This window comes from Peromyscus maniculatus, chromosome 17 (genome assembly GCF_049852395.1).
Source record: "Peromyscus maniculatus bairdii isolate BWxNUB_F1_BW_parent chromosome 17, HU_Pman_BW_mat_3.1, whole genome shotgun sequence".
Taxonomy (NCBI): Eukaryota; Metazoa; Chordata; class Mammalia; order Rodentia; family Cricetidae; genus Peromyscus; species Peromyscus maniculatus.
Genome location: NC_134868.1, coordinates 47,010,740 through 47,027,604, shown reverse-complemented (window position 1 = coordinate 47,027,604; position 16,865 = coordinate 47,010,740). Strand labels below are relative to the sequence as shown.

At 46.6% G+C, this 16,865-nt stretch overlaps 1 protein-coding gene across 5 annotated transcripts in view; it reads left to right on the top strand.

Moving 5' to 3' along the window:
• Nsd3 (nuclear receptor binding SET domain protein 3) overlaps positions 1-16,865 on the top strand; it is a 110,717-nt gene that overhangs the window by 84,867 nt on the left and 8,985 nt on the right. For 3 of the 5 annotated variants that reach the window (XM_076553774.1, XM_076553773.1, XM_076553775.1), the window contains exons 15-21: positions 802-948; positions 4,342-4,498; positions 7,482-7,684; positions 8,334-8,446; positions 9,207-9,476; positions 13,990-14,106; positions 16,076-16,217. In XM_076553774.1, the coding sequence (XP_076409889.1) occupies positions 802-948; positions 4,342-4,498; positions 7,482-7,684; positions 8,334-8,446; positions 9,207-9,476; positions 13,990-14,106; positions 16,076-16,217 (1,149 nt within the window). The remainder of the gene's footprint in view (positions 1-801; positions 949-4,341; positions 4,499-7,481; positions 7,685-8,333; positions 8,447-9,206; positions 9,477-13,989; positions 14,107-16,075; positions 16,218-16,865) is intronic. The other 2 variants (XM_076553776.1, XM_076553777.1) reach the window with 2 other exon arrangements.

The window sequence follows — 16,865 nt, the reverse complement described above, 5'->3', positions numbered from 1 at the left end:
CTTCCTCCTTCCTTTTCCTTCCTCCTTCCTTTCTTCTTCCTTCCTTCCTTGCCCCCTCTCTCTTCCTTCCTTCCTTCCTTCCTTCCTTCCTTCCTTCCTTCCTTCCTTCCTTCCTTCCTTCCTTCCTTCCTTCCTTTCTTTCTTTCTTTCTTTCTTTCTTTCTTTCTCTCTTTCTTCCCACGTCTTCGCTCTAAATGGATTAAAAAAGATGGACATCACGTAACTTCTTAGAAAATTACTGTTTTAGTAGCAGTGTCAAGTTCTGTTCGTTCACCTACTTCAGACATGTCTTGACCCATCTCAGTGGAGGGCAGCATCCGATGAAAAGTACACCATAGGAAAGAGTCGGCGGTGACCCTTCCAAAACAGACCTCTTCTCAAATGGTCCCTAAGTGACACTGTTCTGATGTGTTCTCTCAAGTCCTAGATCATTAGAAACTGGTAACTGCAGAGTAATTATCATTAGAATCACAGTGCCCGCGTAGAAAATGGCAGAGCTGCACTATACATTTAACTGGAGGTGTTGGGAGCCGGTGTGTTACAGCGGACCTTCTGTTTTCTCCCGATAGGAGAGGTCTATACGTAGATCAGAGGAACTTTCAATAGCTGTTGAAGGTGGGAATTGCTTTCTGTGATGGCAGAAAAGAAACAAAGTAAAATCTGAAATGATTTGCACTCCTTTAGTAAGGTCCAGGGAAGTGGGGCCGCATTTCATACACTCCCATTCCTCACTGATTTCTCCCCTCATGGAATCATGGGTAGTCTCATCGCAGCTCATCTCTTTCTGTTTGTTTCATATAGGGCTGATAGTTCAGGACCATTCAGACCCCATGTTCAGTTCCTATGCCTATAAATCCCACTACCTACTGAATGAATCAACCTGTGCTGAGTTGATGAGATTACCTATGGTTCCTTCTTCGTCAGCTTCCCAAAAGAAATGTGAGAAAGGTAATAATTAAAAGAGTTCATTTTTGCCTTTTCCTCTCTCTCTCTCTCTCTCTTTTTAAATAAAGGGGCGGGGGATGTATGCCTGTCAAGTACTGCCTGTTGCTTTTGGTAGATTCTGCCTTGGTGGTTCTGTGTCTTCATATGGCTATAAAATTATCAAAAAAGGCTTAAAATAATTCTGTCATCACAAATTTTTACTTTTCTCCCTGATGAGTCAATTTTCATACATTCCAAAGATGTAGGTTATTAAAAGCAAAAGACTAGAATTTTACTTAACATAAAGGACTATTGGGAAGGCTGTTTCTTATCTGCTTGACCTAGAACTAACATTCATGTTATATTCGGGTAGTCATGGTGTAGTTTGTCGTTACCTAAAAGCTAACTAACAAGAAAGGCTATTTAGAAAAATAAAAAAAAAGCCAGGGCTGGAGAGATGGCTCAGCGGTTAAGAGCACTGGCTGTTCTTCCAAAGGTCCTGAGTTCAATTCCCAGCAACCACATGGTGGCTCACAACCATCTATAATGAGATCTGATGCCCTCTTTTGGCCTGAAGACATACATGCTGTATACATAATAAATAAAAAAAAAGCCAGGACTGGAGGGATAGCTCAGCCATTAAAGGCTAGGTTCCCAACCAAAATATAGAAGAAGAAGAAAAAAAAAAAGCCAAAGTAACAAATACTAGAAAAGATTGTTTCTACAACATAGTCTGTTGTTTTATTTCTTAAATATTGAGTTAAGATGCTATGAAAACAAGTGCCCTTCCCTTAGGAGGGAAGCTGGGGTTGAGGGCAAGGTAGCCAGATCAAATTACCGATGGACAGTTTATTCCAAAAGAACCAAGAGCTACATGTGTGTTCGTATTCTCCCAATCAGTCTCATTCATGCAGGAAAGCTTGATTTGTGCCTAACTTGCCATAGCCTGCTTATGACAGAGGAGAAAGTGACTTGATGTTTATTTGGGGGTTTGTTACCCCAGAGGAAACATCTGAGTTTGGAAGGTATGGATAGGGCTTTCGCTTAATATATTTTCATTATGTCCTAAGGTCCAAGTTCAGAACCAATAAAGAAAAATTCATTATTCACACCTACTATATCATGTATGCACATTAAACGTAGGTTTTTATTAGTATTTGCCATTCATGCTGCCGATTTGATGTATCCTTGCTCCTCCTGTGTTGGCCCAAGTGGCAACTAATAACTGGAAGACTGAGATCTGAGCGAGGTGATTGGAGCCCACTAGGGGTATCCGAGAGAGGACTGGCCTGTGGCCGCTTGTTCACTGTCTGCTGAGGTCAGACTGCATCGCCTACTGGTGATGCTTGTGCTTCTGAAGGGGGTGGGCGGGCCTGCGGGCCTGCTCAGCCAAGAGGAATTAGCCTGTCGGTGCATCTGTAAATGAGATTAACTCAGTTGTTTGGTTTCCAGCATTCAGGATTAACCTTGGTATAACTGGGATGGTTTTGAGCCCTCTACTCAGCCTGAGTGATGGATTTCCTCTCTTGTGTGTGGAGAGCAGGTTTTTGTTGTCCTCGTGCTTTTGTTTTTATGCATAGCATCAAGATAGATCATTCATATTTTTATTTTTTCTATATTCTTACGTACTTTGAACGTCTCTATCATGGTAATTTTCACTGATTCTGGCTCTGTATTTCCTCTGAAATAAGGCTGAAACTTAGGACCATTTACATTGGCAGTAAGCATGGCCAGCCCAGCTTCCACGGTGCTGCTAATCATCACATGTCCTCCTCTAAGGCCGTCTGCGAGGCAGGTCCCCTTCTTGACTGTCCCTTCCACGGACTTAACACATCCAAGCAGCTGATCTCAAGGCTGGAAAACGGAGCCAATTAATCTCCACTGACACCTGCAGTCAGGGGGAAGCGAAGCTCCCGTGACTGAGGTCACAGATGGCAGAGGAAATAGAGTGCTTGTCCATCGCTGGTTGTGTGTAGGTTCTCTCTTTGTTTTCATGGAGCAGTCAGAGGTCTGAAAGTGCAGGAAGACAAGATTTCCAAACTCGGTAAAAGGCTGGAGCAGGGAATCTGATCAAGTTATATGGAAGGCTCTGGGTCTTGTCTGTGAGGCTCTCAATCTCAGCCAACTTGTAGATTGTAGAACAGACTTGCAAGTGGAACGTCCCTCGTCTTCAGTGGTCCACCTTTCCTGTTACTTGTTGATATTCACTCTAGAAACACCTCATCATCTCCATACCCCCCCCCCCCCCCCCCGTTTTTACTTGTTTGCATTAAAAGGATCATTCTGTTTGTCACACCTGTTTTGGTGTCAGCCAGGGAACATTGTAGTCTAAAAAGAGAGAGCTCAGTAGGAACCTGAAAAGATGTGTTTGCATGTAGTACTTCATTTTGCTCTGAGAATTACCTAGTTTTGTGCTATAAAGCAGTGGTTCTCAAACTTAAGTCAGAAAAATAGATATACAAAGAAAACTTTCGAGTATTTTTGGAAAATTAAGAGAATTACACATTTATACAATATAGAGTTACATGAGAAGTATTTGGCTGTGACTTCAACCATTCAGCATGATGACACTATAATACTTGCATTGCTTTTGGTTCAGAGTTCTGTATTTCTTTGTTCAATACAAATAGGGGATCGGACATGGTGGCGCCTGCCTACAGTCCCTGCACTTGGGAGACAGGCAGGAGGACCCCAGTGGGAAATGGGAACTGCACAGTGAGACTGTCTCCCAATAAAGTGGAGGAAATCGTTAACATTTCAGTTAACAGTGCAAGTTGATTGGGGTTGGTATGATTTTGAAAATATGGGTTATAATTAGGAGAAAGGGAATCCTTGGTGATGGAATGGTTACGGCTCACTGCTGCATAGCCTGTTTGTCTGTCTGCCGCACTGAAAGGTAACGTTGCTATGACTACTGTTTTCAGAATCGGTGTTCCACTTTGGTATTTGAAGAAGAAAAGAAGTACTGGTCAACTTACTGTTTTCCTTCTTGGCTGATTTTATTATTAAGGGATTTAGTGCATTTTGACAGTGGCTTAAAATACAAACATGGTTATTGCTTTCTTTCTTCGCTCAAGAACAAAAGAAAGCTATTTGTTTGAAAACCTCCTTTCAAATCTCCTTGGATTAAAGAGTTTCTGTCTCTTTGCGATGTGTTAGCTATCTGACATCTGACTCCCCAGTTGCTCGTGTTCTAAGGGGCACCGAGTGGTTTGGTCTACTCAGAGCTCCGAGTCTCTAGCTCCTGGAGTCTTAAAAACGGGCTATTTCACGTGTTTCCTGTTTTAGTCCATCACTCTGGATAGGACTCAACCATCCCTTTGTTTTTCCCACTTGGAGAAAATCGAGTGTTGTAAGGATGACTTTCTCCTTTTCTCCTTCGTTTCTCGGCCCCTAAGACTGTGTGTCTGTTTCCAGGTGGAAAACTGCTGTGCTGTGAGACGTGCCCGGCCGCCTTCCACCCGGAGTGCCTGAACATAGACCTGCCAAGAGGCTGCTGGAGCTGCAATGACTGCAGAGCCGGCAAGAAACTGCATTACAAGCAGATTGTTTGGGTCAAACTGGGGAATTACAGGCAAGTTTTCCAGGGACCAGTGGGAAGTAACACTGTCCGAGCGGGGTCGTACTCTGCGTTAGTGCCGTTAGCGTGCTGCCAGAGAGACAAACTCGGCCCCTCAACAGAGGGCGTGGAAAATGGGGTTTGGTGTATCTTTAGGGGCTGGAGGAGTTCTGCTGTTCTTCATGGTTCTTTGTTTTTGTTCGTTTGCCTTTTTCTTTAAGAGTCGGTTTTTTACTTTGTTGTTGGGTTCTGAGAACTATTTTATACTAATGAATTATGTACTATTATGTAAACTTTGGAATGAATGGATTTACATGAAGAGTAGAGACAGTGTTTTCTTTGTATCTTAGTTTTATATTTATTTTAACTTATTTATTGAATTTATGCGTATGGATGGTTGATTGGCCGTATGTCTACATATTGTGTATGTGCTTGCCTATGCAGGCCACAAGAGGGTGTCAGATCCCGAGACTGAGTTACCGACTGTTGGGAGCTGTCCTGTGAGTGTAGAAATCGAACACAGGTCCTCTGGGAGAGCCGAAAGTGCTCTTAATCACTGAGCCAGTCCCCTAATTTCTAGTTTCTAATGAGATCAAGAGTTTATAACCTTGTCAAGATAGATCCATTTGATTGTTTTTTTTCCTTTTTTAAATGTTTTTCAAGACAGGGTTTCTCTATGTAACAGCTCTGACTGTCCTGGAACTGGTTCTGTAGACCAGGCTGGCATCTTTCTTACTCAGAGATCGGCCTGCCTCTCCCTCCTGAGTGCTGGGATCAAAGGTGTGCACTACCACCGCCCAGCTAGGTTAGTTGGATTCTAAACCAGGCCCATTGTGTTCAAGTAGCCCTAAGCTATGTGTAAAGAGAGTGCTTAAAAAAAAAAAAAAAAAAAAACATATAATCTAAAGAGTGAAATTATTCCAATAAGAGCCATTTATAGTTATTTATTAAATGGGGGCATGCCTCTGTCACACAGTACAATTATAGAAGTAAAAACAGCTTTCAGGAATTGGGTCTCTCCTTCTACTGTATGTTCCCAAGAAAAACTCAGGAGGTCAGTTTGTCTGCCTGCTGGGCCACCTCGGCAGCCCAAGCCGTAGTTCTGAACGGGACGAGAACAGGGGCTGCAGAGACCGTCAGGAGCACGTGCTGCTCTTCGGAAAACCGAGTTCGGTTCCCAGCACACGTCAGGTGCGCGCAGCCTCCTGTAACCCCGGCTCCAGGGCTTCAGATATTCTCTCCTGGTCTCACACGTGTGTGTGCACATAAAAATAAAAACATAAGCCAGGCAGTGATGGAGCACGCTTTCAATCCCAGCACTGGGGAGGCAGAGGCAGGCAGATCTCTCTGAGTTTGAGGCCAGCCTGGTCTGCATAGCAAGTTCCGGGACAGCCAGGGCTACACAGAGAAGCCCTGTCTCAAACAACAACAGCGAAAAAGCTTTAAATTATATGTGTGATTAACATTATTTAAAAATATTCTCCTTTAAGGTTGAATTTTAATTTTTTTTTTATTATTTTATTTGTATGGGTGTTTTCTCTGCATGTATACCTGTGTTCTGGGTACCCAGGGAAGCCTCCAAAGACACCTGGCAAAACATCCATGCACATAAAAGTAAATCTTAGAAGAAAACTACTCCGTGTGTGGGAATGGGAGCATGTGCAGCACCTGTGGCAGCCGCAGTGGGCATGGGCAGGTCAGAGGACAGCCTGCAGGAGTCAGTCTCCTTCCCCCGAGTGGGTGCCAGGATTAGACCGAGGTGGTCAGGCCATGTCCTCACTCCTGAACCATCATCGTGTGCGTGTGTGTGTGTGTGTGTGTGTGTGTGTGTGTGTGTGTGTGTGTGTGTGTGTGTGTGTAAGGGTGGATCTGGATACGATGTAGCTCTTTTTTTTTTTCCAGTTTGGTTTTATGGGGATAACACATAGATTCTCTCTATGTGTTAACCTGTAACTCACATGCTTGTATCTCAGCTTTCAAAGTACTGAGATTACATGTGTGGCCCACCCTACCCTGCCCTGTAATGTGTTCTTAATATTTGGAGAAATATTATAGTCTTCGTGACAGTATCATGGGGGGGGATATTTTTCTCTACCCCCACCCTATGCTTATTAAGACAGATTGATTCTGAAACACAAGCTGGCATAAAACCTGGTGCATCAGATCAGGGGGTGTTTTCCTGGCTTGGTTAGTGTCAGGAAATGCTGATTTGCATGTCATGTTCACTCTTTACTGTGACAGTGGTTTATTCTCAGGAGGATTCTTTTGACTGCTAGAAACAATCCTTCATTCCTTGAAAGATAATCTTCTCTACCTGGGAAAATCTTAAGTCAGGTTTGGGAAAGTGAATTCTCTACAGTTAAAATGGGCTACGATTGTATTAGTTAACGAGTACCAGCTCCAGAGCTGGAAAATGAGTCCATTGTCCATTTCTTATTAGATGTTACAACTGATGTTTGTGATACATATTTTTAAATTTTTAAATGTTAATCTTTTAAGGAAAGAAATCAAATAAGGCATCTGGGGCCTACTTTGTTTAGCCTGTGTGCACTGTGTGTGGTGTTTTTTTGGGGGGTTCTTTGATGTTTTACCTGCATATCTGTCTGTATGAGGGCATCGGATCCCCTAAAACAGGAGTACAGACAGTTGTGAGCTGCCATGTGGATACTGGGAATTGAACCCAGGACCTCTGGAAGAGCAGCCAGTGCTCTCAACCACTGAGCCATCTCTCCAGCCTGGTTTTTTGGAGTTCTTGGTGGTGGCATGCTTTTAATCCCCACACTCAGGAGATAAAGACAGGTGGATCTCTGTGAGGCCAGCCGGGTCTACAAAGCAAGTTCCAGGACAGCCAGAGCTACACAGAGAAGCCCTGTCTAGAAAAACAACGACAGCACAAAGTAGTGTGTGTGTTTAGAGTCTGAATCGGAATGAATCTTGAGCTGTGAACTGTGCTCTCTTCCCCTCTGAGGTTTTTTCACTTTCTCACTCTTGTCTTCAGATGGTGGCCTGCAGAGATCTGCAGCCCCAGGTCTGTGCCTCTGAACATCCAGGGCCTGAGGCACGAGTTGGGGGACTTCCCTGTCTTCTTTTTTGGGTCTCATGACTACTACTGGGTACACCAAGGCAGAGTGTTCCCTTATGTGGAAGGAGATAAAAGTTTTGCCGAGGGACAGACTAGCATTAACAAGACCTTCAAAAAAGGTAAGTTGGCCCGAGCTTACAGTGGCTCAGAACCACCACTCCAGTGCATGTTTCTTAGAATCCCCTTATTTGCACATGAAGTTTCTCCGTCGCTTGAGAATCTTCTCCAGGCATTCTGATTTTGAACCCATAAACTCCTTGTGACCTCAGACTCGGGTTTGCGATGCACAGCGCATGGAACACTGTGCTGTGTTTGAAGTGTCTTTTAACCAGGTGACGCTCCTTTGCCACGAAGGGGTAGAAAAGGCTTCCCGGGAAGAGCTTGGGGCCTGCACAGCAGGCCTGAAGTCTGCCTTTCTGAGTGAGGGGAGACGTCATTTAGATCCTGCACAGCAGGCCTGAAGTCTGCCTTTCTGAGTGAGGGGAGACGTCATTTAGATCCAGGACAGGGACTCGGTACTCGAGTGGAGTCACTTAGAGGCCTTTGTCGCTGAGGTCGGACCTCTGCTCTGAGGATGCACAAGGCTAGTGTTTGATGGGTTGTTCCTAACTTCTTATTAACTCTGTAATGGTGGTGACTGGTGATTTCCAGGATATCTAAAAAGTAAGCCCCGGGCCAGATGGGGAGCATCTCTGAGGTGGTGGAATTTAGCTTCCCGCCTTCTGGTGTGTGTTTACATTTCGATAATGGCTGCCGCTCTTCCGCCAGCACTGGAGGAAGCCGCAAAGCGCTTCCAGGAGTTGAAAGCACAGCGGGAGAGTAAGGAGGCTCTGGAGATAGAGAAAACCTCAAGAAAACCGCCACCCTACAAACACATCAAGGTGAGCACGCCCTCCCCGATGGTCAAAGCCCCTGTGCCCTGCAGACATGGTCCCTGGTGCCAGCGTCTCCTTGTTAGGCTAGAAGTTTCTGTGGCTGCATCAGTGGGAGCCTCTCCATGGGGCCGAGGGTGGGATCTACCCGTGGGGCCGAGGGTGGGATCTGCCCGTGGGGCCGAGGGTGGGATCTGCCCGTGGGGCCGAGGGTGGGATCTGCCCGTGGGGCCGAGGGTGGGATCTGCCCGTGGGGCCGAGGGTGGGATCTGCCCGTGGGGCCGAGGGTGGGATCTGCCCGTGGGGCCGAGGGTGGGATCTGCCCGTGGGGCCGAGAGTGGGATCTATCCGTGGGGCTGAGGGTGGGATCTACCTGTGGGGCCGAGGAGTGGGTCTTTGGCAAGCTGCTCCATACCCAGGAGTCATGGCCTATATGAAATTCTGTTCTGTTTCTACCAGATTATCCTGCAACCAAACGAGGATGTAGATCTTTAGCCCTTCTTTCCCAGAGATTCACAGAGAGCTTATTTTCTCTTAACTCGGGGTATTAAATTGCTGTCAGTCTGTGGCAAGCAATGTAAACAAATGAGAATTAACATCAAATCCAACACTTTTGTGTAGTAAATAGACATAGCTCTCATTCCTGGTTTATTCGGGAGAAGTTACGCTGAAGGGCTTCCGCAGGGTCCTGTCACAATGCTTTGATGTTGTCGCTCCAGCTGCTCACAGATGCTCACCGTCTCTCCTTTCACTGCGCCTCTGTCCCTAGGCTAACAAAGTGATAGGCAAGGTGCCAGTCCAGGTGGCTGACCTGTCGGAGATTCCCCGCTGTAACTGCAAGCCTGCTGATGAGAACCCTTGTGGCTTGGAGTCGGAGTGTCTGAACAGAATGTCACAGTACGAGTGTCACCCGCAGGTGTGCCCTGCTGGGGACCGCTGTCAGAACCAGTGCTTCACAAAGAGGCTCTACCCCGAAGCAGAGATCATCAAAACGGAGCGGAGAGGCTGGGGCCTCAGAACCAAAAGAAGCATTAAGAAGGTAATCTGGAGGAGGCCCAGCTCAGTAGGATGGGCCAGCGCCTCTGTCCTTTAGGATGCTTCCGTAGGTCCTGACTCTGAGATGGGAAGCGCAGCTATTTATGACAGGAACTGAGGCTTCTCACAGAGTTTGGCACTTGCTGAGCAAAGAAAGAGTGGGAAAAGGATAATAAAGTTTGCATAAACTGTGAGTATTGTTTGATGAGCTTAAATAGAAGGGCATTGATGTTTTTGTATTTGAATTTTTTTTTTAATTACTAGGTGAAATGATTCAAACATACTTTCTTCTTGTTGCTTTTCATGGTGGATGAACATACCAGAGAAGTGAGATAATAAATTATGTTGATTATACACCAGGGCAGAGACCAGCAAACCCAGAACTTCACTCCAGCCTCCTAACATTAACCATAGTGTGACCGAGTCACCATGTCACTAACGTAGACTGTAATGATAGTCCATTGTCCGATCCACACAGCCAGAGCTTGTTAGAGGCCTCGGGTTATGGTCGAGAGCAGTGGAAGGAGCCGAGGGCTTTAACATACGTAACTTATTTTTATTTTCACACCATAAACAATTTTTTTATCACAATATTGGAGAAATATCTTAAAGCCAAATAGCTTACAAGAAAAACGAAAATCTCCAATAAAGCCTGCTTTTGAAAAGGTGGGTCTCAGACGTTAGAGTGTCTGATGCACGGACAACATGCAGACAGAACACTCGGAGGAGTAAATGTGATGCAGTTTTATTGTCACCATTGATAAGGGTCAGGGGTCCAGGCAGTGCTCAGCTGGGTCACTTAGGATTGCAAACAATCAACCAGACTTGATCCGCAGCTCACCCAGGGAGGGACCCACTTCCCGGCTGCCTTGAGGTTACAGAACTCCACTCATTCTCTGTCACTGTGGTCTGAGTGCTTCTGCCCTGAGATCCCCCTCCTGCTGTCCGCCGAGAAGGAGTTAGCCTTCAATGGCTGCCTAGTTCCTTGCTCCCTGAGGCATGAGAGTTTCCACTTGGTGTGAGGATCGCTGACATCTTAGACAACACGGTCTCGTTAGCCATGCATGTTGTCCATGCACTGCCACATCCTTGGGGGAGGGATCACAAGGGATGGCGTGGATCGCAAGTGGGGTCTGGGGCGACGTTGGCAATCTGCCACATTTGGAGTTGAAGAGAATAACTTTAGCTGCGGTGTGAAGGGTTAATGAGGGAGGAGAGAGTGATGAGGAGCCAGGGGAGCAGTCCTGGGCACAAGGCTGCAGGTCTGCATGACTGACACCTGCTCACAGCTGTCCTGTGAGAACTGAATCTGTTTGTGGAGTGCAAATGTGTTAAGACGGTAAGCACACACATGCTTCTTTCTTAAGACGCTTATTCTCCTCTGAGTTTGAAATGCTGGTGAGTCCCACAGATGATGTGTTGCTCTAGACTGAGCCAGCATGGCTTTGGAGATGAAAAGGTCAGCAATTAGAAAAACCCAGGAGTTCACTACCTTGTAGCCACTGGGAGTTTACCAGTTAAAAGGACAGCAACAGTAGCAAATTCTTTAGGATGTAAAAGTCCTGCATCTCTGTTTGGGGGTGGGGGTGTGAGTAGAACAGGCATTTCAGCAGTAGTTTGGCAGCAGGTTTCTTTAAACATGCTGTATAATACGTACATTTACTGTATTACACAACACATCTCCCCCCTGGCTATTTAAGCCAGGAGAATGAAAATCTGTAATCACATGGAAACTCTTCCCCAATGTGCAGAGCAACTGTATTTTTATAATAGCAAAAATCTGGAAAGATGGGCCAGTCTTCTCCAGTGAGTAAATGGTTAACGAAATGGTGGTACAGCCACACTGAGAGGTGCTACCAAGGCATTAAAGACAACCGGAACAGAACTCGGGAGATCTCCGGAGAATTAGCTTGAACTCTTAGGATGGCTCTAGAGATGGTCAGTGCTTAGGGGCACTTGCTGCTCTTAGAAAGGACCCAGCTTTGAACCCCAGCACTCACACAGAACTATCTGAGCTCCAGTTCCTGGGCCTGTGATGCCTTCTTACAGCCTCTTCAGATACTGCACAGACATGGGCACTCACATGGTGCGCGTGCATGCACACACACTTACACACCTCTTCAGGCAAAACATTCATTCACATGAAATGAAAAAAAAAATCTTTGTTTTATGTGTGAGTGTCTTGTATATGTTTGTGTTGTGTGTCTGCTTGGTGCCTGCCGAGGTCAAAAGAGGCATCAGATCTCCTGGAATAAAACACGACTTTAGGAGCTGGAGGGGTGGCTTGGCGGTTGGGAGCACTGACTGATCTTCCAGAGGACCATGGTTGGATTCCCAGCAGCCGCAAGGCAGCTCACAACCCTCTGTAACTCCAGATCCGGGGGATCTGCTGCCTCCTCTGGCCTCGGAGGGCACCAGGCGTGCAAGCATCCATGCAAGCAAAACATCCATACACTTCAATAATTTTAAACACCACGTCTTAAGAAAACAGTCTCAAAAGATCACATATGTTATATAAATTCATATAGAACACCACTGAGTGACAGAATTACACCGATGGACTAGGGTTTGACAAGAGCTAGGAGACCAGGTGCTGGAGTGATGAGGATGGGTGTGGCCGTTGAAGAAAACTCAAGACATCCTGGGGTGCGGGTACAGTGTCGACCATGATTGTGTGGTGGCAGGACCCCACGGCGGAGTGGGGTGTGAACACCAACACCAGTGTTGTAGTTTAGTGCTGTGTTGTCGTTCTGTAAGATGTTACCACTGGAGGAAGCTGAGTGACCCGTGCAGTTTGTAGTTTGTTTGGTTTTAGTTCTCTGTAAATATACTTACTCAAAATGGAAGGTGTGAAGAGCAAACGCATATCCTTGCTGCTGCAGATTCGGACTTTTCCGGTTTCTCCCCCTAATGGCCACCACCTCCTCAGCTACAAACTCTTAAAACTTTGTGATTATAGTGATGGTAATGGCCTCAAAGTTGGGGGTAGCTTTATTCCAAGATCTAGTGACATACCACAGGTGCCACTTGGGACTATAGAATAAATAATACTAAGACAAGCATGATGGTACCTTTTGAAGCACTTGTATGGGAACAGTGCCACCCAATGCCCATGAATAAATAAAAACCATTTATTTCCAGGGTTGAAGTAGTATTTTCAATATTTTTTTTTTCTTTGTTGTTGTGTAGATGTAAGAACAGGTGTGCTCATGCATGTAAATGTCCGATGACAGCCCGGGTGTCGTTTCTAAGGTTCTTTCACGCCTTTAACATGTCTTACAACTTGAGGAAAAGGCTAGTTTTAGCTTACAGTTTGTAGCCCATCATGAAAGGAGGTCAGGGCAAGAACTCAAGGTAGGAACCGAACAGAGGCCATGAAGGAACCCTGCTCACAGCTGCTTCTGCTGCTGCACCCCAGGGCTCAGCTAGCTTGTGTTCCCCCTTTTTTTTAAGCTCTGGTTGTCCTGAAACTCACTGTGTAGACTAGGCTGCCTCTGCCTCCCGAGTGCTAGTATTAATGGTGTGTGCCCCCACAGCCTGGCCAGCCTGCTTCCGTAGACCACCCAGGACCACCTGCCCAGGGTAGGACCACTCACAGTGAGCTGGACCCTCCCACGTGAATCATGAACCAGGAGGACACCCTACAGACTCACCAACAGCCAATGCGATGGAGGCGTTTCCTCATTTGGGGTTCCTCTTCCCAGATAACTCAAGCTCTTGTCAGATTGACAGGAGGCCAGCAGGTCACACCTGCTGTTTAGAGAGGGTTTCTCATTGGCCTAGAATGTCTCCAAATAGTGCAGCTGGCCATTGAGTCCTAGCGATTCGTCTGGTCCTCACCTCCACCGTCACCAGATTTCAGGCATCTGCCATCATGGTGGCTGGCCTCTTAGTCATGGGGACCTGAGCTGGGGTCTTCACAGTTGTGAGGGGGGTACTTTACCAGCTGAGACAGCTCACAGCTCATGGCTCTGTCTTTTGTCTTTTACATTTTTAAAAAGCTTGTCTGAGATAAAGGGACAGACACACACTTGCACACTGTAGTGCTGGGTAGGAGTCGGAACATCTCTGTCTATCATGTGGGTTCATGGCATCAAACTTAGGTTACACACTAAGCCACTTCTGACCCGCCCAGCTTAGGGTTTTGGTGTTAAGGCAAGCTCTCACGTGCTGCAGGCCGGCCTAGAAATCAACATGCCCTGTCTGTACCTTCCAAGTGCTAGGATTATGGGCATGTGTCACCACACCAGGTTATGTGCTGTTGGGGATTGAACCCGTGGCCTTGTACAAACTAGCCATGGGTTGTACTCGTTGGATTACATTCCCAGCCCCCAGCCCTCTTTTTCCTTTTTTGAGACGGACACACATACACTTGCACACTGGAAGCCCCGTAAGAGCGGATGCTACTCTTTTCTTCTTTAGTTAATTTTCTTGGTTCGTACCTGTGGTGTTAAGAATGCATTGCATACAGTCCAGTGCACGGATTTTACAGTCACGTGTTAAATGCTTCTCTGCAGGGTGAATTTGTAAATGAATATGTTGGTGAATTAATTGATGAAGAAGAATGCAGACTTCGAATCAAGCGAGCTCACGAGAACAGTGTAACTAATTTTTATATGTTAACTGTTACCAAGGTAAAATTGCTTTTATTTTTTGGTAAGAAAAAGGGACTTTTTATGTTTTGTTTGTAATTTTGTGTTGAACTCGGTTTCTCTAAATTTCATTTTCTCTAAGTATAATATGATTCTCGGTAGTCAGTACTGTGATTATCCCAGAGTACAGAAGGAGCCCTCCATAGTCATGAGACTCCCGAGAGAGGGAAATGCTAACCAGAAATAAAGTGACCGTGTCTAGGCTAGAGTTGTTGGGTCCTTGTCCTCCATCTGAGTCAGTGAGAGACCTGGTTTCTTTATCACTGTCGGAGGAATCAGCTCTCTGATTCTGAGTTAAAAAATAACTTGAGATTTCTGACTAACCAAAATCTCAAAACTTTTCTGTGTATTGATTAAGCTTTTAAAAAGGAAATGCCAGGAGGGGTGGGGGCAGCAGCGGTTGGAGAAATGACTTACTCGGGGGTTGGGAGCATTTGTTCTCACAGAGGACCTGGGTTCAGGTCCCGACACCCACGTGCGGACTGAAACGGCAGTTCCAGGGGTCTGGTGTTCTCCATGTCTCCAAAGGCACCAGGCACACAGTGTCTCTCTCTCACACACACACACACACACACACACACATGCAGGCAGCACGCTCAGACACGGAAATCATGAAGTTGTCCTAGGAAAAATGGCAGTAACCTGCTAACTTAGATAAAAGTTCAGCCAGGCATGGTGGCACAAATGCCCAGCGTTCAGGCGGCTAAGGCATGAGGAGCAGAAACTTAAGTTAGAGGCCAGCCTGGGCTACATAATCCTGTCAAAAACAAACACACAAAAGGACGAAAAGGAAGAAAAAGGCAAAGACCGTGAGCAAGCATTAGACTGATATGTATCTGCCCGTGCATTGCAGCCGTGATCTCTATTATAGACGTCCTTACAGAGGGCAGGAAGCCCAGGCCGAGGTACAGTTCAGTCGTGGGTTTAGTATACCATCACACTTTAAGGACCAAGACTAGTACCCTGTGTTCTGGGATGTTTCAGAATATCATTCAGGTTGAGGGCATGGCTCCATGGTAAAGCATCTACTGAACATATCATATGTGAGGCTGTGGGTTTGAGCCTCATCACAAGCGAAAACGTCACAGAAAAACAACAAAAAACAGTAAAAGAGATTACTGGGCGTGGTGGCGCACGCCTTTAATCCCAGCATTGGGAGGCAGAGGCAGGCGGATCTCTGTGAGTTCGAGGACAGCCTGGTCTGCATAGTAAGCGCCACACCAGCCAGAGCTACGTTGTGAGACCCTGTCTCAAAAAAGAAAAAGAGGATGATTTGAAAGTATTTTAATTATCCGTAGTTATGTCCTTATTTGAAAATGGTGTGGCTTTCATGGTTCCTGAGCTTGACTTCAACTGCTAGTTTATGCTGCAGTCCGCCTCTTTGATCAGCCAGCGTGACAGCCGAGGGCTGCAGGCCTGGAGCTTATCCACATTGTTAGGGCCCAACTGTCTAGTGTTCCCTGAGTGTTGAACTGTGCTGCAAGTGAAAACCAAGTGTAACTTCTGGACAGTGTACCCCGAGTGAGAGCAGAGACGGGTGTGTCTCCACATCCTCACTAGGGGAGTCCCGTTTCCCTTCTCCATCCGCATGGTGTAACCTGGTCTGTGCACGACAGTCTCCCTTCCGGCTTAGAGCGGGACGGACTAATGAATTGAGAACAAGCTAATTGAGTAGTTGGCTATCTGAATGGTACGGCTCTTATCAAAACTACCTGAACACACGGCCTGCTGACCCTGTTCACTAGACCAGCTCCGCCATCACCGTCCTGTGCAGAGCTGAGGCCATCCAGTAGGGTGGCTACATCGGGTGGCTGTGGTATCCGCAGAGCTGCCAGGTGCCACACTCCAGCTGTGTACATGCTGCGGTCCTGTGTCCCCCAACTGTGTGTTTCTGAATGGACTTGTGTTTAGTTTATGTCAAAAGCGTCCTCCCCCTTTGTCCCTCCCGAAGGACCGAATCATTGACGCTGGCCCCAGAGGAAATTACTCTCGGTTCATGAACCACAGTTGCAATCCAAACTGTGAGACGCAGAAGTGGACTGTAAATGGAGACGTGCGAGTGGGACTCTTTGCTCTTTGCGACATCCCTGCAGGTAAAGGGGTGACGTGCTGCCCTGGGTCCCTCTGCGGGGGTGTCTGTCTTTTTGGGGAGGACGTTATCCTTTAAGGCCTGAGTGTTGATTCAGAAAAGACAACATGCTCTATTTGGAGCTGGCTGTTATTTGCCAGTGCAGTGAAACTACATCTGAAGAGGAAACTTGCTGGCCTTTGTGCAGAAGAGGACCTGTAGTGTGTGTGTCTGTGTGTGTGAGTGTGTTACTGCTCCCAGTGCGGATGCGTGACTCTCCCAGAGCACTGCGGCTGTATACTGTAACCCGACGGCCTGGTTCTGTGAACACACAAGTAACTAGCCGTGGCGGCTGGAGAGGTGGCTCAGCGGTTAAGAGTGTAGACTTCTTTTGTAGAGGACCCGAGTTCGATTCCCAGCATCCGCGTGGGAATCACTCACAACCACTTGTACTCCAGCTACAGAGAGTCAGACATAGCTCTAGCTTCCACAGGCATCTACCCACACTCACACTTACGCATGACTAAAAACAGTGGAAGTAAGGCTTTTTTAAAAAGTAATTGGCTGTGTCAACATCAGCTGCTTTCCTTTCTTTCGTTTGCGGCTCCGACAGCCGTCTGTTTGGTAGACAGAGCCTCGGGCGTCTCCTGGCTTTCACTCCTCCTGCTCAGCG